General features: G+C 37.3%; 1 protein-coding gene and 1 long non-coding RNA gene across 2 annotated transcripts in view; one reads left to right on the forward strand and one right to left on the reverse strand.

The window, feature by feature from the left end:
- The window catches only part of LOC135100431 (uncharacterized), a 10,289-nt gene extending 4,609 nt beyond the window's left edge, over window positions 1-5,680 (forward strand). Inside the window, exons 2-3 of the long non-coding RNA XR_010268708.1 lie at window positions 1-5; window positions 3,693-5,680. The exon at window positions 1-5 is cut by the window's left edge and continues 92 nt beyond it. This is a non-coding gene — a long non-coding RNA (uncharacterized LOC135100431). The remainder of the gene's footprint in view (window positions 6-3,692) is intronic.
- Window positions 5,681-6,365: 685 nt separating this feature from the next.
- Window positions 6,366-7,157, reverse strand: LOC135100927 (uncharacterized). The gene is made up of 2 exons (XM_064004546.1): window positions 6,630-7,157; window positions 6,366-6,545 (listed from the first exon to the last, which is right to left on the reverse strand). The coding sequence occupies exons 1-2, from the start codon at window positions 7,155-7,157 to the stop codon at window positions 6,366-6,368; spliced, it is 708 nt and encodes a 235-aa protein (XP_063860616.1).
- Between the last annotated feature and the right edge of the window lie 17,812 nt (window positions 7,158-24,969).

Below are 24,969 nucleotides of genomic sequence, written 5' to 3' on the forward strand. Positions count from 1 at the left end.
TAAAAGTAAGATTCACTGAAACTGTAATAATCTCCTTTCATCTGTGCTGTATACCTCTCACCTAACTCCTCTTAAGAAATTCTTTGACTACTTAACTTCCAAAGTGGAGCACATTCTTACTCTTCCCTTTTGCAGAGATCTCCATTCTTGGAGACTTCAATGTTCACCACCAGTTTTGGCTTTCCTCTCCCTTCACTGACCATCCTGGTGAACTAGCCTTCAACTTTGCTATCCTCCACGACCTAGAGCAATTGGTGCAACACCCTACTCATATTCCTGACCGTCTTGGAAATACGCCCAACATTCTTGACCTTTTCCTGACCTCTAATCCTTCTGCTTATGCTGTCACCCTCTCTTCTCCATTAGGCTCCTACGATCACAATCTCATATTTGTATCTTGTCCTATTGCTCCAATCCCTCCTCAAGATACCCCTAAGTGAAGGTGCCTCTGGCATTTTTCCCTCTGCTAGTTGGGGGGACCTGAGTAGGTATTTGCTGATTTTCTTTGGAAAAACTACTGCTTCCATGTCAGAGACCCATCTTTGTGTGCTGAGTGCATAACAGAGGTGATAGTGTCTGGCATGGTGGCGTACATTCCTCATTCTTTTTCTCGTCCTAAACCTTCTAAACCTTGGTTTAACACAGCTTGTTCTCATGCTATTGATAATAGAGAGGTGGCCCACAAAAGGTACTTAAGCCTTCCATCACCAGAATCTCATGCAATTTATATTTCTGCCCAGAACCATGCCAAATTTGTTCTCCAACTAGCCAAAAACTCATTCATTAACAGAAAATGTCAAAACCTTTGAAGATCTAACTCCCCTCATGACTTTTGGCATCTAGCCAAAAATATCTCCAATAACTTTGCTTCTTCTTCTTTCCCTCCTTTATTTCAACCAGATGGCACCACTGCTATCACATCTATCTCTGAAGCTGAACTCTTCACTCAAACCTTTGCTAAAAACTCTACCTTGGATGATTCAGGGTTTTTTCCTCCCTCTCCTCCACCCTCTGACTACTTCATGCTACCTATTAAAATTCTTCACAATGATGTTTTCCATGCCCTCACTGGCCTAAATCCTCAGAAAGCTTATGGACCTGATACAGGTCCCTCCTTTTGTTCTCCAAAACTGTGCCTCTGTGCTTGCACCTTGCCTAGTCAAACTCTTTCAACTCTGTCTGTCAACATCTTTCCTTCTTGCTGGAAGTTTGCCTACATTCAGCCTGTTCCTAAAAAGGGTGATCGTTCTAATCCCTCAAACTACCATCCTGTTGCTTTAATTTCCTGCCTATCAAAAGTTTTTGAATCTATCCTAAACAGAAAGATACTTAAACATCTATCACTTCACAACCTTCTATCTGATTGCCAGTATGGGTTCCATCAAGGCCGCTCTACTGGTGATCTTCTGGCTTTCCTTACTGAGCCTTGGTCATCCTCTTTTAGAGATTTTGGCAAAACTTTTGCTGTTGCCTTGAATATATCAAAAGCTTTTGATATAGTTTGGCACAAAGCTTTGATTTCCAAACTACCCTCCTACAGTTTCTATCCTTCTCTCTGTAACTTCATCTCAAGTTTCCTATCTGACCGTTCTGTTGCTGCTGTGGTAGACAGTCACTGTTCTTCTCCTAAATCTATTAACAGTGGTGTTCCTCAGGGTTCTGTCTTGTCAACCACTTTCTTCCTATTATTCACCAATGACCTTCTAAACCAAACTTCTTGTACTATCCACCCCTACATTGATGGTACCACCCTTCACTTTTCCATGTCTTTTCATAGACGTCCAATACTTCAGGAAGTAAACATTTCACGCAGGAAAGCCACAGAATGCCTGACTTCTGATCTTTCTAAAATTTCTGATTGGGGCAGAGCAAACTTGGTATTGTTCAATGCCTCAAAAACTCAATTCCTCCATCTATCAACTCAACACAACCTTCCAGACAACTAAACCCTCTTCTTCAATGACACTCAACTGTCCCCCTCTTCTATACTGAACACCCTCAGTTTGTCCTTTACTTATAATCTGAACTGGAAACTTCACATCTCATCTCTAGCTAAAACAGCTTCTATGAAGTTAGATGTTCTGAGATGTCTCTGCCAGTTTTTTCTAACACTCCCCCCCCACAGTTGCTAACTCTGTACAAGGGCCTTATCCATCCATGTATGGAGTATGCCTCACATGTCTAGAGGGTTCGACTCATACCACTCTTCTAGACAGGGTGGAATCAAAAGCTTTTTGTCTCATCAACTCCTCTCCTCTAACTGACTGTCTTCAGCCTCTCTTTCATCACTGCAATGTTGCATCTCTAGCTGTCTTCTACCACTATTTTCATGCTAACTGCTCTTCTGATTTTGCTAACTGCATGCCTCCCCTCCTCCCATGGCCTCACTGCACAAGACTTTCTTCTTTCTTTCACCCCTAATCTGTCCACCTTTCTAATGAAAGAGTTAACCAGTATTCTGAGTCTTTCATTTCTTTCTCTGGTAAACTGTGGAACTCCCTGCCAGCTTCTGTATTTCCACCTTCCTATGACTTGAATCCTTTCAAGAGGGAGGTTTCAAGACACTCGACCCTCAATTTCTTACATCCACTTTGGACCCATTATGGGACTGGCATTTCATTTTATTTTTTTTATTTTTTTTTTTGCCCTTGCTCTTGCTTCCTACATAAAAAAAAAAAAAAGTCAGGGCTCACTCCTTTCCTATTGATCACTGGTTTCCAACATTTTTGGGGGGAATCTGGTATTCTTAAAGGTTGTGAGTTTAATAGGTTTTTTGCAAGGGGATTTTAGTCCATACCTGATGATAATTACAAATATCCCTTTTCATAATTCTTCAGAAAATGCTTATTACATGCAGTTACAAATAATTTTCTAAGAATTCAGTGACATTAGTAATCATATATAAACAAGATTTAATTTGAAGTGTTTACAAAAGGACTAAATGTATTATCATGTTAATAACTTCATTCCTTAGCTCTTGGTATTGAATCTTTGAAAACTTCCTCACTTTAAGAAAGGAGGCACTACATACAGTGCTTAGTAGAGGTGGTACAGTTTAGGAATCACTATCATAGACAGACAGGTATACTGTATAGTATAGATAAATAGCAGGCATTACTTTTTTTGTGGTTTTATCAGTATCTAAAATTGTTGATTACTCCATTTCTTGTGTATTTCTAAACATCATTACAGATGTCATTGCTTGGGGACATTATTCTATGAGTGGAATGTCACATTTCTATCTTTTTTAGTCTTTTTATCAATTGCTGTGTCTCTTTAAACTCATTTTCCCCATCTGTTTTTTTTTCCTTGCAGTTAGTCTAAATTCTGATTCACTCATAAATACTCTCTTAAAGGTCCTGTCTTGGTATTTTCTTTTGAGAGTTTATGTATTTCTTCTTTCTATTATTTTACTTTTAGTGTATCTTGAAAATAGTTTGTTCTTCCTTACACTTTTTCAAGGCTCTCCTTCCCAAATAAATGATTTCTTCTCTTATCCCCATATATTAATTCCCTCATAATTAATATTCTACTCAATTTCTGTGAAAAATAATGATATATTACTACAATTATACTGACATGTAATGTAAATTCTTAGTGGAGGAATGAGATTAAGATAGCACTGGGAGTTTTCTGTTGGGAAAATTTAAGATGTAAGTTTACACAATGAGTAATGTATGTGCCTCTTACAGGATGTTCCACAAATGAATATCAGGTCTGCCAAGCTCCAAAGTCTTGTAGTTTCTTTTACTGAAGATGGATTAGCAGAATTAATGAATCATGAAGACATCCTGCTCATGGTAGGCCTGGATGTGGGCAGATGTGTGAAGTAGTGGCTGGCATGAACACTGCTGCTTTTAGTTCTGGGGCATTAAGTTGTCTCACACAAACCAGGCATTGAACACTAGTTGTTGTTAGCCTAAACATGGCATAAGTCCCTTTTATCTAGCTTAGTTTTAGACACAATTGCCCCAATATGTTATTCAACAGCTCTTGTGAAGTAGTTAGCTGCTGTCCTGTGAATCACTATCACAGTTAGCCCTTTGCAGAGATTTTAGGAACAGATGTCAGCACATAGATGCAGCATCAATTGAGAAAGCTACTTAGTATGTAGTGATTTAGTATCTTTGGATCACTAATGATTGTTTACCTCTGTGCTCTCAAATTTATGAACATGTGATTCTTTTTTATTTCTAACTTTATAACATTATGAGAAATACTACTTTTTAGTCATTGCTATATCAATTTGACTTTAAGAATTTAGTTTCTATTATATTTCAAGAAAAGACTGTCCTGAAGGCATGATGAAATAATGTGTGATCTGTCCTCTGACATGGGAAATCATGTAAGGAACTTGTGCACCCAAGATGTCAGGAATGACACTGGCCTCCATTAGGTCATATAGAGTTGTGTCCCTTAGAACATGGAATGTTCATTAATTGCATTAGTGCTTGCTCTATATAAAGAAATGTATTGTCAGTAACACTGCATATGTTGGATGAACCCAATAAAGTGAAGTGTTTATTTTATTTTTGTTTTTGATATGTAATGCATAACAGCTTTTGGTTATTTGCCTTGCCATTTCGCTTTCCTTTATTGTACAGAAAACCCTTTATATGAAATGTTAATTATTATTTTAATGACAGAGTGTATGTGTACCATGTGATAATATTGTCTTAAGTGTGTGTTCTGGGCTTGGTGTGTGGATGTATGGAAGCAATTCTACCTTAATGATAGTATCTCTAAAATATGTAAAGATCAGGTTCCTTGGGATCCTTATCTTTTCTTCTATGATGATGATGATGATGATGATGACAATTATCATTATTATTATTATTATTATTATTATTATTATTATTATTATTATTATTATTATTAGTGTTATTAGTTATTATTATTGTTGTTTTATTAATAATATTTTATTATTATTATTATTGTTATTATTATTATTATTATTATTATTATTATTATTATTATTATTATTATTATTATTATTATTATTATTATTATTATTATTTCAGTGCTGCTGTTACATAGATACAATATTAATTATTTTACTTTATAATCCATAAAGTAAAGCAAAAAAAAATATCGCTATATTAATTTACCTTTTGATAAAATTCATATAAAAAAAAAGGGTGGTAAAGTATCTAAGATACCCCTGAAAGCATTTTCCTTGTATATACTCATCGCTGAGAGGTGGCAGCACCGCTGCTGTCCTCCAAACTTTAACCCATACCACTGATTCCTTCTTACACATTCCTTGGTCCCCTCTCTCTTCAAACAGTAGCTGGGGAGATTTCAGAGAGTGTGGATGTGGTGCTGAGTGAGTCCAGGTGAATGTGTATTTAGGGATGGGTATTCCTGTATATTTAAGGGTGGGCTTGCCATATAACATCACATTATTATTATTATATATTGTACAAGGCCCTATGAGAGGCCAGAATCTGAGAGAAGGCAGATATTAGATGAGAGAGTATTTGTGAGTCATATCCAGGCTGCTCCTGTGATGGAGGGTGAATCTGTGCACAGTATTATACTTTTGTGTCATTGTACCTATGGTCTGATCATTTTAAATTGAACGTTTGGGCGTTTTTGTTTCCGGGAGATCCCCTGCCCTGCAGCGCTGCCAGCCAATTATCGGATTAAAGCCTGTGTCACTGATAATCTTGCTCCCCACACACACACACCTCTCTCTCTCTCTCTCTCTCTCTCTCTCTCTCTCTCTCTCTCTCTCTCTCTCTCTCTCTCTCTCTCTCTCTCTCTCTCTCTCTCTCTCTCTCTCTCTCTCTCTCTCTCTCTCTCTCTCTCTCTCTCTCTCTGCATATACGATCTATATTTCATACAAATTTATTTTCTTCAGAGATCTGTACTTGCTTATGAATTATTAGAATTTGAGAAAAATCTGCCTGTCAGTCAGTCAAACTACCTCTCTCTCTCTCTCTCTCTCTCTCTCTCTCTCTCTCTCTCTCTCTCTCTCTCTCTCTCTACATATATAATCTACATTTCATGCAAATTTATTTCTATCAGAGATCTATACTTGCCTATGAATCATTAGAATTTGAGAAAAATTTGCTTGTCAGTCAGTCAAGCTGCTCTCTCTCTCTCTCTCTCTCTCTCTCTCTCTCTCTCTCTCTCTCTCTCTCTCTCTCTCTCTCTCTCTCTCTCTCTCTCTCTCTCTCTCTCTCTCTCTCTCCATTGTGAATTTCATTTAAATGTGATAGGTTTCCTTCTTTAGATATGATATTTCCCTTAGACTATGATGTTATATTTTTTTTTTTTTTGGTTACGACTTTTTCCACACCACCATTGAGGTAAAAGTCAAGGCATGTTTTTTTTTTTTTAGAGAGATTTCCCCTGGAGGCCTAATCCTCTCTCTGGCCACTATCAGATCGCTCTTTGTCTGAACTTTCAGCAATGTCGATGGTCAGAGAATCCGCGAAGTGATCCACCACTATGTCTTGTCGCCCATCTTCCTCTTGAAGGTGTTCAGCATGGGCAACAGCTTGCATCCAGTTGTGTGGCATGATGTGACACAGGGCTTCCTTCACCAGATGCTCAAAGTCATCCGTATGAGTCCATATGAGCTCAAAGGGATTGTATTAACAGTGGTGCAGTGGTAACCTCACAACCCTATAGCCTGCCAAGTCTGCAATACTGCCAATGCAATATTTTTTGCCGGCTGCAAATTTCTTGGTAAGCTCATACAGCTCTGTCTTCAGTAGTTCATCACTGAGCTGGACATCTTTCCTTTCAGGCCACTCCTTCAGTTCCACCTTCCTCCACAATGAGCTTGGTACTTTCTCTTGTAGCACAGAATGGTAGGGAGCATTATCCGTGATGATGATGGAGTTTGGTGCAATGTTGGGCAGCAGTTGATTCCTGAACCACTCCTCAAACACTGTGGAATTCATCTGTTTGTGGTAATCCCCATCATTTTTTGCCTGGAAGATCAGTTCTGCATTATTGATGAAACCATCTCTTGTTCCTGCGTGGAGAATTATGAGACAGCCTCCCTTTCCTGTCAGTGGTTGTACTCCTGTTGCTGCTTCAGATGTGGTGTCAGTCCAGCCTTTTCCTACAGTGTAACTTTGGTTGACCCAGGTTTCATCCAGGTAAACAATGTTTGCCTGGGAAGACTGCTTCAGACACCACATTTCTCTCAAAAATCAGGTACAAGCAGCAGCAACATCACTCCTCTCCATGAGAAATTTGCAGCCATCAACTTTTCTGTATTTGAATCCCATCTCTTTGAGAATCATCTGTAGAGATTCAGTGCATCCTTTGAAGGAAATATTTTCCATCAATTCTTCCCTTATTTTGTGCAGTGTTTGGATCTCCTTCCTTACATAAAATCCCAAAACTGTCCTTTTTACCATACGTTTGTCAAAGTCATCAACATTGCTTATGGTTGCAGGGCGGTTCTTTGTTGGTGAGGAGAACACAGGATGTGCTGGTAGCCTCTGTGTCATGCAAGCTTCATTAGCAGATGAACAAACTCTTCTAACTGTTACCTCGCTCACATTAGTGGCTTTCACTGTTCGGGCAACAGCTCTTGAGGGATCAAGTAATAGCCCCCTATTAGCCTTTTTCTTCCAAAAAAAATACTCATTTACAGAGTAAATAAGCTCTTTTCAGCTGTGGAGATGACGAGAATGAGAGGGAGAGGGTGGCTGGCTGGCAGTGTGAGAGGAAATGACCTGTGGATTAACACAGTCAGTCTGACCATGTTATCTCACTCGGTCACCCATGGAAAAGTGACAATGCTTGGAGGAAATATTACCAAGTATTGTGCTGTTAGCAAAAAAAAACAATGCAAGTATCATTAAAAAAACATACATTACACTAACTTGGCTTTTCTAGAGCATCACAATGTATATATACCACAACATCATTTAATTTTGAGGAAGGAAGCACCTGACATGAGGTGTGTCTTGCTGTAAGTGTGGCAGCACTACAGGTTAGGGAATCCCAAACGCTCAATTCAGAATGGTCAGACCATAGTATTTTGATGGGAGCAGGCTCCATCCTCTCCCCCCCTTTTTTTTCTTAAGGGCCATGTCCGGTTGTGGTTCTATCATGTGTGTGTTGTGCGTCATATATTTGTCAAATGCTACTAATGTCTGGGATTGCAGTTGTACTTGCCCAGAGTTAGAGGGTTATATCATAATTTGTGCTAGCCTACAGTTATCTATATTGTTCCCAGATTTCCACCAATTTCATAAAAGGTGGAAGTCTGTCTTCTGTAAGATTGTAAATATGCTGTTACCTGGTCAGAGTGAGTAATATTTCTCTTAGACAGTGGGTGGTTCCATTATTGTGAGTGTTTTATATATATATATATATATATATATATATATATATATATATATATATATATATATATATATATATATATATATATATATATATATATATATATATATATATATGAGAGACACTGGCCAGGGGCAACAAAAATTCAATTAAAAAAAAAAAAAAGCCCACTGAAATGCCAGTCCCAGAAAAGGGTCCACAGCAGTAGTCAAAAATTGAAGGATAAGTGTCTTGAAACCTCTCTCTTGAAGGAATTCAAGTCATAGGAAAGTGGGAATACAAAAGCTGGCAGGGAGTTCTGGAGTTTACCAGGGAAAGGGTTGAATGATTGAGATTATTGGTTAACTCTTGCATTAAAGAGGTGGACAGAATAGGGGTGAGAGAAAGAAGAAAGTCTAGTGCAGTGAGATTGTGGGAGGAGGAGAGGCATGCAGTTAGCAAGATCAGAAGAGCAGTTAGCATGAAAAATAGCGGTAGAAAACAGCTAGAGATGCAACATTGTGGTGATGAGAGAGAGGCTGAAGACAGTCAGTTAGAGGAGAAGAGTTGATGAGACGAAAAGCTTTTGATTCCACCCTGTCTAGAAGAGCGGTATGAGTGGAACCCCCTCCAGACATATGAAGCATACTCCATATACTGATGGATAAGGCCCTTGTACAGAGTTAGCAACTGGGGGGGGGTGAGAAAAACTGGTGGAGACATCTCAGAATGCCTAACTTCACAGAAGCTGTTTTAGCTAGAGATGAGATTTGAAGTTTCCAGTTCATATTATAAGTAAAGGACAGACTGATGATGTTCAGTGTAGAAGAGGGGGAAAATTGAGTGTCACTAAAGAAGAAGGGATAGTTGTCTGGAAGGTTGTGTCGAGTTGATAGATGGGGAAATTGAGTTTTTGAGGTATCTAAAGCTGTATGTTGCATCTATATGTATTTGCTTGAATCTTGAACTTGAATCTTGAACTTGCTTGAATCTTCCAAATTCTTAACCATCCAGGTACGGAGTCACTCTCAAACTAAATATATCTGTGCTGTATACCTCTCACCTAACTCCTCTGACTATAAGAAATTCTTTGACTGCTTAACTTCCAAAGTGGAGCACATCCTGACTCTCTTCCCTTTGGTGGGGGATCTCCATTCTTGGAGATTTAAATGTCCTCTACCAGCTTTGGCTTTCCTCTCCCTTCACTGACCATCCTGGTGAACTAGCCTACAACTTTGCTATCCTCCATGACCTAGAGCAACTGTTTTTTTTTTTTTTTTTTTTTTTTTTTTTTATGTAGGAAGGATACTGGCCAAGGGCAACAAAAATCTAATAAAAAAAATGCCCACTGAAATGCCAGTCCCTAAAAGGGTCAAAGCAGTGGTCAAAAATTGGTGGATAAGTGTCTTGAAACCTCCCTCTTGAAGGAATTCAAGTCATAGGAAGGTGGAAATACAGAAGCAGGCAAGGAGTTCCAGAGTTTACCAGAGAACACCTTACTTATATGCCTGACCATCTTGGAGATACACCCAACATTTTTTATCTTTTCCTTACTTCTAATTCTGCTTATGCTGTCACTCAGTCTTCTCCACTGGACTCCTCAAATCACAACTTCATATCTGTATCTTGTCCTATTCCTCCAATCTCTCCTCAGGATCCCCCAAAGCAGAGGTGCCTCTGGCACTTTCCCCCTGCTAATTAGGGGACCTGAGGAGTATTATGCAAATTTTCCTTGGAATGAATACTGCTTCTGTGTCAGAGACCTGTCTCTATGTGCTGAGCACATAACAGAGATAATATTGTCTGGCATGGAGGTGTACATTCCTCACTCTTTCTTTCAACCTCCAAACCTAGGTTTAACACAGTCTGTTCTCAATGCTATATATGATAGAGAGGTGGCCCTCAAAAGGTACTTGAGCCTTTTGTCACCTGAATCTCATGCACATTATGTTTCTGTCTGGAATCCTTCATTTATATAGTGTAAAAATCCTTCAAGATTTTACTCCCCCTTGTGATTTCTTGCAACTAGCCAAAAACATCTCCAATAACTTTGCTCTTTCATTTTTCCCTCCTTTATTTCAACCTGATGGCACCACTGTCATCTTATCTATTTCTAAAGCTGAACTCTTCATTCAGACCTTTCCTAAAAGCTCTACTGTGGATGAATCAGGGCTTGTTCCTCCCTCTCTTCCACCCTCTGACTACTTCATGCTACCTATTAAGATCCCTTGTAGTAATGCTTTCCATGCCCTCACTGGCCTTAACTCTCAAAAGGCTTATGGACATGATGGGGTCCTTATTGTTTTCTGATAGTGTGCCTGTGTCTGCACCTTGTCTAGTCAAACTCTTCCAACTCTGTCTATTAACATCTACCTTTCATTCTTGCTGGAAATTTGCCTATATTCAGCCAGTTCCTAATCCTTTAAACTATTATCTTATTGCTTTAATTTCCTCATTTTTTAATTATCTCAGTTTTTGAAACTATCTTCAACAGGAAGATTCTTAAACATATATCACTTCACAACCTTATATCTGATCACCAGCATAGGTTCCATCGAGGTCCCTCTACTGGTGATCTTCTGGGTTTCTTTACTGAGTCTTGGTTATCCTCTTTTAGAGATTTTGATGAAACTTTTGCTGTTGCCTTAGACATATCAAAATATTTTGATAGAGTCTGGCACAAAGTTTTGACTTCCAAACTACCCTCCTACAGCTTCTATCCTTCTCTCTGTAACTTCATCTCAAGTTTCCTTTCTGACTGTTCTATTGCTGCTATGGTAGATGGTCACTCTTCTTCTCCTAAATCTATTAACAGTGGTGGTCCTTAGGGTTCTGTCCTGTCACCGTTGATGATACCATTCTGCATTTTTCCATGTCTTTTCATAAATGTCCAGTCCTTCAGGAAGTAAACAGCTAAAACTTCTGATAGGGGCAGAGCAAACTTAGTCTTGTTCAATGCCTCAAAAACTCAATTCCTCCATCTATCAACTCGACACAATCTATCCCCTCTTCTTCAATGACACTCAACTGTCCCCCTCTCCTACCTTGAAAATTTTTGGTCTGTTCTTTACTTTTAATCTAAAGACATCCATGGTCTGCCCTTTACTTATAATCTAAAGTGGAAATTTCATATCTCATCTCTAGCTAAAATAGCTTCTATGAAGTTAGGCGTTCTGAGTTGTCTCTGCCAGTTTTCTCTAACTCCTCCCCACTTCCCAGCTGCTAACTCTGTACAGGGGCCTTATCCATCCATGTATGGAGTATGCTTCATATGTATGGGGGGTTCCACTCATATTGCTCTTTTAAATAGGGTGGAATCAAAAGCTTTTTGTCTTATCAACTCTTCTCCTCTAGCTGAATATCTTCAGGCTCTCTCTCATCACTGCAGTGTTGCATCTCTTGCTATCTTCTACTGTTAATTTCATGCTAACTACTCTTCTTATTTTGCTAACTGCATGCCTCCCCTCCTGTGGCCTCACTGCACAAGACTTTCTTCTTTCTCTCACCTTATTCTGTCTAGTTATCTAATGCAAGAGTTAACCAGTATTCTCAATCATTCATCCCTTTCTCTAGTGAACTCTGGAACTCCCTGCCTGCTTCTGTATTTCCTCCTCCCTATGACTTGAACTCTTTCAAGAAGGGGTTTTCAAGACACTTATCCTTTTCCATTTGATCATTCTATTTGGCATTGCTGTGGGAACTGGCATTTAAGTGAGCCTTTTTTTATTTAAATTTTTGTTGCCCTTGTCTAGTGGCCCTCTTACATAAAAAAAAAAATAATAACAATAATAATATCCATACATCAGTACAAATTGATGACAAAATAAAAAACATTCAAGCTTTTCAGAAGTTCAATCTCATCTTTTATGGACAATGTATGATGCTTGCACTTCATACTATAGGAAGCACTTCCTTTATTCACTAGAACCATGACTGGGGTTAAAATGACCAGGTTATAAGAACAATTGCTCAAAACCCATTTTAATGGCTAGCATGTGTTTCCAAATGACAGTAGCAATGTTTATGTAGCCAGTAGTGGCAGGCTGGTGTGGCAACCAAGGAAGTTGGAAATTACACTAGCCAAAAATATTGGCAAATTAGTGACTGAACCAGGTTTGTGATGTTATCTGTATCATATTTTCTGGAACTCTTATTTATGGCTTACAATGTGAGTTAGTTACACACAGTGAAAATTCATACATTTTCTTCTTCATTTGTTTGACATTATATACATTTGTAAATTTTAGATAAAATATGAGGAACCTATTCAGAGAATGACATAAATGCTACCAGTACCATTTTAATTTTTAAAGTTAAATGATGTTATTTTCATCCATAATAAATATATATGGATGGAATTTGTTTCAACAGAAGGTTCAAAGTTCATTTAACATCAACAAGGGGATCGGTGACATTACTTGGGCTGAGTTAGTAGCACAGGTAGTGACAGCAACAAACCAACCAGCAAACAGGGCATCTGCATCAACCAGTATGAGTTGGAGCTAATCGGGGACCAGGATTTGCAGACCAGGTGCCAACTCTCTAGGTGCAGAGAAGGACCAATCAGTGTACTCCATGACACCCAGTGGTCCTACTAGATTCCTATATTCCTATAAATATAAGGCATTCCAGCCTGCAAGCCATATTCCTCTGAAGAAGCTACTGCCAAACTGGTCAGGAATCAAATAGCCATTCCTCAACCAGTGTTACCTTCATCACTTACTTCCAATTTCTCACAATGTCCTTACACAATAATAATAATAATAATAATAATAATAATAATAATAATAATAATAATAATAATAATAATAATAATAATAATAATGATAATAATAATAGCAATAACAATAAAAACAAAAATAATAATAATAATAATAATGATAATAATAATAATAATAATAATAATAATAATAATAATAATAATAATAATAATAATAATAATAATAATGACAATAATAATAATAATAATAATAATAATAATAATAATAATAATAATAGTAATAGTAATAATAATAATAATAATAATAATAATAATAGTAATAATAATAATGATAATAATAATAATAATAATAATAATAATAATAATAATAATAATAATGATAATAATAATAATAATTTATCTATCTATACACCAGGCTGGCAATCCCACATGGGTTGGCCCAGACAAAGTACCACACACATAAACATCATTCACACGTTTAGCCTTGTTAGCCCCTAGTGGAAAGGGACAGTCTTGTGGTCCAATCCAGGAACAACCCAGCTGGCCATACACATCTACAGCAAGGACTGACAGCATAATAGCAATAATAATAATAATAATAATAATAATAATAATAATAATAATAATAATAATAATAATAATAATAATAATAACAATCATCATCACCATCATTATTATTACTATTACCATTCTAGTCATGATTAATCTACTGTAATTAATAAACTTTCTTTTTTTACTAACTGATTCCCTATTTTCATGCCTCAACAACTTTTCATCTTAACACTCTTATACTCCTCCCCACAGTTTTCCTTGGTCTTAGTTTGTACTTCTTACTATGCACTCACATTTCTTGATCTGAAAGGCCTGTCTCTTCTTCCACCATTTGTACAGTGAGAGCACAGCCATCACTATCACAGAAGGAAGATATTTTCCTCTCAGAACAGGAAAAACACTATTATTAATAATTAATAGGTGACCAAGAAACATGTATGCCATATCTGCATGTGAAACACACATACTACAAAAATTGTGTATATATATATATATATATATATATATATATATATATATATATATATATATATATATATATATATATATATATATATATATATATATATATATATATATATATATATATATATATATATATATAGTGATACCTTGACCTATGAGTGCTCCAACTTATGAGTTTTTAAATATGAGCTTTTGCTTTGATGAATTTTTGCTTTGAGTTGTGAGCCAAAATCTGAGATATGAGTGAGCCTCAGATACTCAGCCACTAGTTGGCACCACGACCACCACAACAATCATCTAGCATTCCTTGTCTCACTTGTTCACTTCACGTGCTTTTATACAACATTTGTTATTTATAAATACTTTTTCTTACTGTAAATGCTTAATATAATGAACACATATGGGACACAGAGAGAGAGAGAGAGAGAGAGATATGAATTGTGGGTGTGACAGCCAGTGAGTGACCTTGACAATGGTTGATGATGCAACTTTCTCTCTCTCTCTCTCTCTCTCTCTCTCTCTCTCTCTCTCTCTCTCTCTCTCTCCTCTCTCTCTCTCTCTCTCTCTCTCTCTCTCTCCTCTCAGGTAAATCAACACACACACACACACACACACACACACACAATACTTAAAGGACAGAGAAATGAGAACTGTGATTAGAGACACCTGTTCAAGTTGGAGTAATGTAACAAGTGGAATACCACAGGGGTCAGTGCTAGCACCCATTATTTTCCAAATATACATCAGTGATACGCAGGAGGGTTTGATCAGTTATATTAACCTGCTTGCAAAATTGTTAAGAGTAATAATGAGCCATGTTGATTGTATAGAGTTGCAAAGAGATTTAGGGGTAAAGCAAGAAGTGGAAATTGGAATTCAATGCTAAAAAATGCCATGTGATGGAATTGGGAAAGAATAAAAGAAGACTTACATGGGACTATAAAATGGGGGAGGAAGTAATAATGAGAAGCAAGGAGGAAAAAGACCTAGGAGTGGTTTTTCAAGATACCCTGACCCTCAAACGGCATAAAAATTAGATATTTGGCTCAACGTACAGGATGTTAACAAATATTTGGGTGGCATTTCATTACATGGATAAGACTATGATGGAAAAAAAATTATAGCCACTATGCTATGTCCAAAGCTGGAATATGCAGCAGTGGTGTGGTCTCTGCATATGAAGGAATATATAAAGAAGTTGGAAAGAATTCAGAGGGTAGCTATAAGGATGGTACCAAAGCTGAAAGACCTAACGTACGAAGAGAGGTTGAAGGAAATGGGACTACAATCTTTGCATGTTGGAAGAGAAAGAGGAGATCTAATAACAATGTATAAAATAGTTAACTGCATTGAGAAGATAGACAAGTAGGATCTGGTGTTGATGGAAGATGAACCTGGATGGATGAGAGGCCACTCAAAGAAGATCAGGAAGAGTCAGTGTTTGAGGGACATCAAGAAGCACAGTTTTCCACATAGAACTGTGGATATCTGGAATGGTCTAAATGAAGAGGTTGTTACAGCACCAAACATACATAAATTTAAGGAAATGCTGGATAAATATAGATATGGAGACAGGACACTATAAGCCCTGCTCGAACCCTGTACTATACAACTAGGTAAATACACACACATATTGGGGAAGAGATAGAGAGAGAAAGAGAGAGAGAGAGAGAGAGAGAGAGAGAGAGAGAGAGAGAGAGAGAGAGAGAGAGAGAGAGAGAGAGAGAGAGAGAGAGAGAGAGAGAGAGAGTTGTGGTGTGTATTTACCTAGTTGTATTTACCTAGTTGTGTTTTACAGGAAAAGAGCTATGCTCGTGCTGTCCTGTCTCCATATCTATAAGCATCCAGCTTAACTTTAAATTCATTAATATTTTTTGCTTGTACCACTGTTTCATCTAAGTTGTTCCATATTTCTATGCTTCTATTTGGGAAACCATATTTCTTGACATTTCTACTTGCTGTTTTCTTCAATTTCACTCCATGTCCTCTTGTATCTCTTGAGTCCTACACAAATAAGTCTTTTTTGTCAACTTTATTCTTACCCTTTAAAGCTCTGTATATAGCAATCAGGTCTCCTCTTTCTCTTCTCTCTTGTAATGATGGAAGCTTCAATCTCCTTAATCTTTCTTCATAGATTAAATATCTCAAACTTGGTACCAATTTGGTTGCAGCTCTTTGGATCCTTTCTATTTTCCTTATATGCTTTTTATTATGCGGTGACCAAACAATTGTGGCATATTCTAGTTTTGGTCAAATCACATATTCCATCAACTTTTTCATCATCTCCTCATCCATGTAAGCAAATGCCCCTTTCATCTTTCTTAGTAACTCATAGGTTTCCCCAACTATTTTGTTTACATGTTTTTCTGATGATAAATTATCACTGATTGTAATTCCTGTCTTTTTCTTCTTTGGTTTTTTTTAATTTCCACTTCTCCCATGGTGTAGGAACTTGTCAATCTTCTTTTGCTTTTTCCTAATTCCATCACCTTGCATTTCTTTGCACTGAATTCCATTTCCTATTTCTTACTCCATTTATATATTTTATTTAGATCTTTCTGTCATATTTCACAATCCATATTGTTTTCCACTCTTTTCAATAATTTTGCATCGTCTACAAACAGACTTATATAACTGTCAATCTCATCTACCATATTGTTGACATACACCAGAAACATTATGGAAGCTAAGACTGTCCCCTGTGGTACTCCACTTGTAACTCTACACCATTCTGATTTTTCTCCCTTTATTACTGTTCTCATTTCTCTATCCCTCAAGAAGTCTGTAATCCAATTCAGTGTGTTGCCTTGCAAACCCCCTATATTTTTAATTTTCCATAGCAGTCTCTGGTGTGGTACCTTATCAAGTGCTTTTTTAGGTCTAAATAAACACAGTCTGCCCAACCCTCTCTCTCTCTCTTGAATTATATCAATTGCTCTACTAAAAATGTCATTAAATTCGTGACACAAGATCTTCCACTTCTGAAAGCAAATTGTCTGTCAGTCAATGTATGTGTTTCTTCTAATTATTTCATCCATCTGTTTTTAACTATTCTTTCTGCTATTTTTGCCACCACACTTGTTAGGGACACTGGTCTGTAATTCAGGGGATCTTCTTTATTACCTCCTTTAAAAATGGGCACAATATTGGTTTTCTTCCAGTCTAGAGGAATATTTTCTTCCTTAAAAGAGCATACTATGGTATTGTGTATACCTTCTGCCAGTTGTTCACAACATTCCTTAAGTATCCAGTTGGACACTCCATCTGGTCCCTGAGCCTTACTTACATCCAAATCTTTCATAATCTTCTTAATTTCACTTATGTCCACCTATATCTCTCTCATCACATTGTCTCTGTGCCATGCTCTTTCTCCTTCAAATTTGCTTTCTTTGGTAAATGCTGACTGGAAGCACTTGTTCATTAATTCCGCTTGCAACCGTGTATCTTCGTATGTAACGTCATCTTTCATTAATTTATCTATTGTTTGCCTGTTTTTCATCTTCCCATTCATATATCTGAAGAGTAACTTTGGCTCATCTTTGGATTTGTTAACTATCTCTTTCTCATAATTCCTTTCTTCATATCTCAGGATTCTGATATATTTGTTTCTTGCATTCTTGAAATCTTCCCATTTCTCACTTCCTCCTTTTTTTCTCTATCTATTCCATGCTGCTTCTTTTTCTTTTCTTGCTGTTATATATCTCGTATTCAAGCAGTCTTTTTTCTTTTTCTTTGTTTTTCTTTGTTTTGATCTTCGGTACATATCTACTGACCCCTTCATTATAGATTTCCATGAATATGTCCCACTTTTCCTGCATACTGCTTACAATGAACAGTTGTTTCCATTTAGCCTCTGCAAAATATTCCTTCAACCTGATAAAATCTGTTTTCCTGTAAATATATCTTCCATTCTTGTAAATTTCATTCCTATTTTCTATTGGACCACTGCCTATACTGAATTCAATTAACAGATGGTCATAAGAACATAAGAACATAAGAAATAAGGGAAGCTGCAAGAAGCGACCAGGCTTACATGTGGCAGTCCCTGTATGAAATATACCTACCTATTTCCATCTATTATCCCCATCCATAAACCTGTCTAATCTTCTCTTAAAGCTCTCTAATGTCCTAGCACTAACAACATGATTACTGAATCCATTTCACTCATCTACCACTCTATTCGAGAACCAATTTTTTCCTATCTCCTTCCTAAACCTAAATTTTTCAAGCTTGAACCCGTTATTTCTTGTTCTATCCTGGTTGCTGATCCTAAGAATTTTGCTTACATCCCCCTTGTTATAACCCTCATACCATTTAAAGACTTCTATCAGGTCCCCTCTTAACCTATGTCTCTCTAAAGAATGTAATTTTAACAACTTCAATCTCGCCTCATAAGGAATACTCCTCATCCCCTGTATCCTTTTAGTCATTCTCCTCTGTACTGATTCTAATAGACCTATATCTTTCCTGTAATGTGGGGACCAGAACTGCACAGCGTAGTCTAGATGAGGTCTGACCAGCGCCAAGTATAACTTCAATATTACTTCCGGCCTTTTACTTTTAACACTCCTAAAAATTAATCCTAGCACCTTATTTACTCTGTTTCTGGCCTCTATGCATTGTTTTCCTAGACGGAGTTCAGAGCTAACTATAACTCCTAAATCTTTCTCATACCCTGTACCTACCAGAGTTTGGTTGTTTAATGTGTACCTGTGGGTTTCCTCTACCTACACTAAGTACTTTGCATTTATTGATATTGAATTGCATTTGCCATCTGTCCGTCCATTCATTCATTCATCCTATCTAAATCTGCCTGCAAGGCAAAGGCATCCGATTCTGACCTAATTAATCTACCTATCTTTGTGTCATCCACAAATTTACTAACATCACTACTAATTCCACTATCCAAGTCATTGATATATATTAGAAATAACAATGGCCCTAATACTGATCCCTGTGGCACCCCACTAATTACATGACCCCACTTCGGATCTTTGTCGCCTGTCGCTATCCAGCCTAACACCTTCCCATCTATCCCGTGTTCCATAACCTTTCTCAGGAGCCTTTGATGGGGTACCTTGTCAAATGCTTTACTAAAGTCCAGATATAAGATATAACTATCACCATTATCTACTGCCTCGTACACCTTACTGTAAAAAATTAACAAGTTTGTCAGGCAAGACTTCCCTTTCATGAAGCCATGCTGTGACTGACTTATCAAGTTATGCTCATCCAAATCTTCCCTAATGTTCCTCGTTATTATTGACTCTAATATTCTACCTACAACTGAAGTTAAGCTGACAGGTCTATAGTTAGACACTAAAGTTTTATCTCCTTTCTTAAAGATGGGTACTACATTAGCCTGCCTCCACATTACCGATACCTCACTTGACTCAAGTGATTTCCTAAAGACAGAAACTAACGGCTCGCTAATAACCTCTTTGCATTCCTTAAGTACCCTGGGATATATTTCATGTGGTCCTGGTGTCTTGAACTTTTTTAGCCTATCTATCTCCTGTTCCACTATCTCCCTAGTTATGGAAATATCTGTCAGCTTCTCATTCTCATCTGCTCTAAACATCTGTTCACTATCTGGCATATCCTGCATGTTTTCCTGGGTGAAGACAGTTAAAAATGCTCATTCAGAATTTTACTAATCTCCTCCCCAGAACTAACCAGCTCCCCATCTGCTGCCTTTAATGGACCTATAGTATCCTTATTCTTTGTCCTGTATACCTGATAAAATCCCTTGGGATCCGTCTTTGCCTGGCTGGCTACCTTTAATTCATAATTGCCCTTAGCTTTCCTCATTAACTTCCTGACTGTTCTAACTAATTCATTATACTGTGACCATAAAACTTCTTCACCTGCCCTTAATCTCTCATAGATATTTCTCTTACACCCTATATAATGTTTTATCCTAGCAGTCATCCATTTAGGGTAATTTTTCTATGATCTTATTGCCCTATATGGGATATTTGCTAACTGACCTGTATGAACTTTATGAAATATTTATACATTTCATCTACATTTACTTCACTTAATCCCCTCATCTCAGCCCCTACCATCCTCTCCACTCCCTCATCTACTTACCTCAACCTCACCTCTCTCATTTCAGCAGACCTGACATTCCAACATACTCACCTATCTCCCCCTCCCTCTCTCCTCCGCCCCTTCCAGACGCATCTTCCCTCCTCATGTCCTACACCCTCACACCTCACCTCACCTCTCTCATCCTGCCTTATTTCTCTCAACTCCATCCCAGACCTGACCTCACCCTGCATCCATTGCCAGTCAACTTTTTAATTCCTCAAAATCTGCTCTCCTAAAGTCACTTTTACCTAGTGGGCACTGATAGTTTATTCCTTCAATGATGTCCATTTCCTTTGTAAACAATGAGTCTAGCCTTGATGCCTCTTCATTACCCCCAAATATTGTATTTTCTCCAGTCCACTGGGTCATAGTATTTGTCATTATTAAATTTAGAAGCATATATCCCCATGACTCTTCTCCCCCTTCAATGGTCCACTCTTCCCAGCATACCTCCTTGCAATTAAAGTCATCCATAAGTGTTATATTATTACTCTCTGCCAGTATTCTCTCCAAACAATTACTAGTATAATCCTCTTGTGTCCATGCATTCGTCCACATTGTGTCCACTGCAAAATCTCTTCTTCCTTCTCCTTTTCTTTTTGTTTGAATTCTAATTACTTCCACCATTCCTTCTTCTATTTCAACCTCTTCCACTGTTATACTCTTCTTTGTAAGTAACATGACTCATCCCCCTTTCTTATTATTTCTCTGTTTTATCCACACATTATAATTACTATTACCAATTCTTATGTTTTCTATTGTCTCATTTAGTCTAACTTCAGTAATACCCATGATGTCGGGCTGCTTTATCTTAATATAATTATTCAATTCTCACAATGTTGATATTAAACCATTTATATTTGTATATGCCACTGTCCACTTTTTATTTTTCCATACATTATTTACATTTCCTATTCCTTTTTTGTCAGATACTACTTCCTGAGCCTCTCGTCTTTTACCTTCCAAATAGAACTTTTTTTCTCTTCCACTGTTCTGTTCTCACTTTTTGCCTTTGCTTCTTCTATTAGATTGCTCACCTTGAGTCTCTCCTCCTCATTCATGTCCCTCTTTATCCAAACTTTCCTGTATTGCTCTGTCTTGTCCAGTTTCCATGCATTCAATATCACTTCCATGGCTGTTGTTCGTACCCTAAATTTTACTTTCAGTGGCCGCTCTCTTCCTTCTGTATACTTCCCCAGTCTATGTATTTCCTTGGTTTCACTTATCCAGTCCTCCCCTTCTCTCTGTATATTTCTTACAACGTCCTCTCTTTCCTTCTTGTATCTTACTGGCTCTGTTTCCTCTTTTAATCCATGTATAACAATACATTTCTTTTTGTCCACTGTGTCCCTTACCATCGATTCCTTCTGTTTGATCACTTTCATAATTTCCTTACTTAAATCTGTCTTTTCCTTCTTTTGTGGTTCTATGATTTCTGTAAAGTAAACTTTTTCTTCCCCTTTTCCTTCCTCCAGATTTAATGTTCACTTTTCATGCGTATCACTTAATTTTCCTGCTTTTTAACAATATTATTGTTTTCCTTCAATTTTGTTTTTAGATCAGCGCATAGTTTTCAATTCTTTGTTTTCCTCTTCCAGGTCATGTTGTTGTTTTTCTAATTTTTTCATTCTTTCAATGAGGTCACTGATCATCCCTTCCATTAAAACCATTTTCCTTCCTTGCATTTTTTCATGTAGTTCATTGTCTTCCTCAAATCCTGGGAATGGTGACCCCGTTGGCAACATTCCGCTTCCACCTATGGCGTTCACCTTGCTGTAGCTTTCACTCATTTTATTACGTCTATCATTACTTAAATTTTCCCTTATTTTTTTTTATTTCTGGAGACAGGACAACTCTACTTGAGCACAGCTCCTACCTGGGAACACATTCTAGGCTCCTAGTGCTGGCTGTGGTTAAACAAAATCTTTCTCTGCTGGAGCTTGGATTGCTGCTTGTTTACTCGATGACGATGTGTGTGTGTGTGTGTGTGTGTGTGTGTCTTGTTACGACCACAAATTCCTGCCCCTCTTACAGCTGCCTCAAACTGGGCTAGTGTCCCCCAAGTCACCACATATCTGACTTGGTGCAGGGTTTAATATGGGTTGCAAGTCCTCCTTTGACTCTTGCACCCTCTATGCAGATGGTTATAACACCAGGTTACACAAATGAGGTCATCAGCCTGTTTCATCCACTCACAGGCAAGGGAATATTACAACAACTTGCCAAACCATTCCAACAGCTGGGAAAGAATTAACAGCCATGTTCTAGAAAGAGACAATCACAACAAGGGACACACACTTAAAAGGATGAGGTATAATACTTCGTTGGACAACCGCCCTCAAATAACAAATCCAACCCAATGTCCAACAAAGTATTATATCCCCAGCTGAGTAGTGTCATTTACAACCTCGTGGACGGCAGGCCTTTTGCAGGGCCTGAGGAGGGAGCAAAGTTTCATTACACAGCAACACACTTAAAATCCTCTGCGGATTAAATTTAAGTTTCCACTTTAGACTTCAAGCATAAATTTTATCAAATCTTTCTGTAGCTCCTCAAATCCTCCTGGCTCTTTATAACCCTTAACAGCTTTGTATCATCAGCAAGCACATTAATGTAGCTATCAAATCCTTTCTGCATATAATTTACATAAATCTGAAACATATAACTTGTGCTAATACAGATCCTTGTGGTACTCCACTTGTTACCTCACTCCAGCCTGAAGTATTATCTCTGATTATTGTCCTCATTTGTCTGTCCTTCCAATAGTCCTACATCCAACTTAATATTTTGTCTTTTAATTACATTTTCCAATTTTCACAGTGGGCTCATGTGTGGTACCCTGTCAAATGCTTTTTTATCATATCCAGATATACAGCATCCATTCATCCATCTCTCTCTTGCACCACATCTATCACTCTTGTATAGAAGCTCAGCAATTTTGTAACACATGATCTTTTTTGTCTTAATCCAGATTGTTTATCTGCAATTTCCTCATCTTCTTCCAAATACTGTACCCATTTGTTTACATTACAATTTCACAGAGTTTACCTGTGACGCTAGTTAATGACACTAGTCTGTAGTTTAATGGCTCCATTTTATCACCTTCTTTATAGAAGGGTGTTATATTGGCTCTTTTCCATTCTTTAGGCATCTTCCTTTGTTTAACAAACTATTTACCACATTCCAGATTGGCTCCACCAGTTGGTCTCTACATTCTTTCAATACCCACCTTGACATACCATCTGATCCCATTGCTTTTCTGACATCCAAGTCAATCAACAGCTTGTAGATTTCATACTTTTCCACCATAATTTCATATAACCTCTCATTTGACACTCCACCTGTAGGAGCTACAAAATCTGCTTCCCTTTTAGATACAGATTTAAAACTCTCATTTATAATTCTGGTCATCTCCTCATCATTTTCAAATGCCCTTCTGCTTCTTTCTAACTTAACAATACTGTTACTATTACTATACAATACTATTTACGTATCTATAGAAAACCTTTGGTCTTTCCTTACGTTTCTTCACTATATCCTTTTCAAAGTTCCTTTCTTCTTCTTTTCTCATCCTAAAATATTACTTTCTTGCTTGTTTATATTCTTCTCTATTCCCTTCATTCCACTACTTCCTCACCTTCTTTCATGCCTTGTCCTTGTCCTTCTTGGCCTTTGCACATCTGGCATTATACCAACTATGCCCACTCTTTTTTTACTTTGTACACTGGTACAAACTTGAACACTCCCTCATTGTACTTATCTAACAGTGCTTCATATTTTGTCTGTACGAGTACATCCTTGTCTTCCAACAAGTTATCCCACTTTATACTTCCATAATTTTTTTTTAAGTTCTTCAAAATTTGTCTTTGTATAGTTTAGTCTGCCATTTCTGTAGTCTTCTTGCCAATCCTTTGCTTTTATCCCTTCTAATTTAACCTACATTACAATGTGATAATTTTTTCCTAATGGGGCAAATACTTCATATTTGGCCTGGATTCCAGCTTCTTGGTAAACACTAGGTCAGGCATTGAAGGCTGCTCATCTCCTCCGTATCTTGTAGCTTTATCTACTCACTGCTCCAAAGTATTCACCATTGCTAATTGCATTATCTCTTCACTCCACAAATCTGCACCTTCCCCTAGTTCCAACTCCTCCCAATTTACATTCTTGCAATTAAAGTCACCCATAAGCAACAACTTATTAATTTTTCTGATCATGTTTTCCATGAATTTTCATACTTCTTGCATTATCTTAGGCTCATTTATCTTCCATGCATTTGTCTTGGGTGGTATATATGAGACAATAATCTTTCTTTTTTTTTTCACCATCTTTAACTACAATACCCAAAACTTCTGCCATTCCATCCCCATATTCCGCTTCTTCAACAATGATATCCTTCTTCACTAATATTAATACTTATCTCCCACCTTTTTCTTTCCATCTTTCCTCCAAATGTTGTAACCTTCCTCCTCAAATTTTATTTGTATTTCCTCTTTTAATTTGGTCTTTGTTAAAGATACATCTGGCTTGTTATCCCTTAGAATATCCCTTAGTTCCAATATACTTGACACAAGCCCATCTATATTTGTGTACATAACTTTCAACATTCCTTCTCAATCTTACTATATTCCCTCTCTATTGTTGCTCCTCTTCCCTGGCATTCTTCAGCCACCATTTTCTTATCTTTCAATCCACAATCTTCCATACAAATCTTTTCACTTGATCCTGTGTCCTTTCTTATGTTTTTTTGCTTTAACTTCTTCTCTCATCTCTCTCAATTTATTCTTTTCATCCTCATTTAAATCTCTTCTTATCCATATTTTTTTTTTCATGTCTTCCTCCTT

Source organism: Scylla paramamosain, chromosome 5, assembly GCF_035594125.1.
Source record: "Scylla paramamosain isolate STU-SP2022 chromosome 5, ASM3559412v1, whole genome shotgun sequence".
NCBI lineage: Eukaryota > Metazoa > Arthropoda > Malacostraca > Decapoda > Portunidae > Scylla > Scylla paramamosain.

Excerpts from the sequence above, each read along its gene's own strand:
- LOC135100927 (XM_064004546.1), bottom strand. The coding sequence starts at position 7,157 with ATGTGGTGTCTGAAGCAGTCTTCCCAGGCAAACATTGTTTACCTGGAT. Across the intron at positions 6,546-6,629 it reads ACTTGGCAGGCTATAGGGTT|GAAGCCCTGTGTCACATCAT; the intron begins GTGAGGTTACCA and ends CATCTGGTGAAG.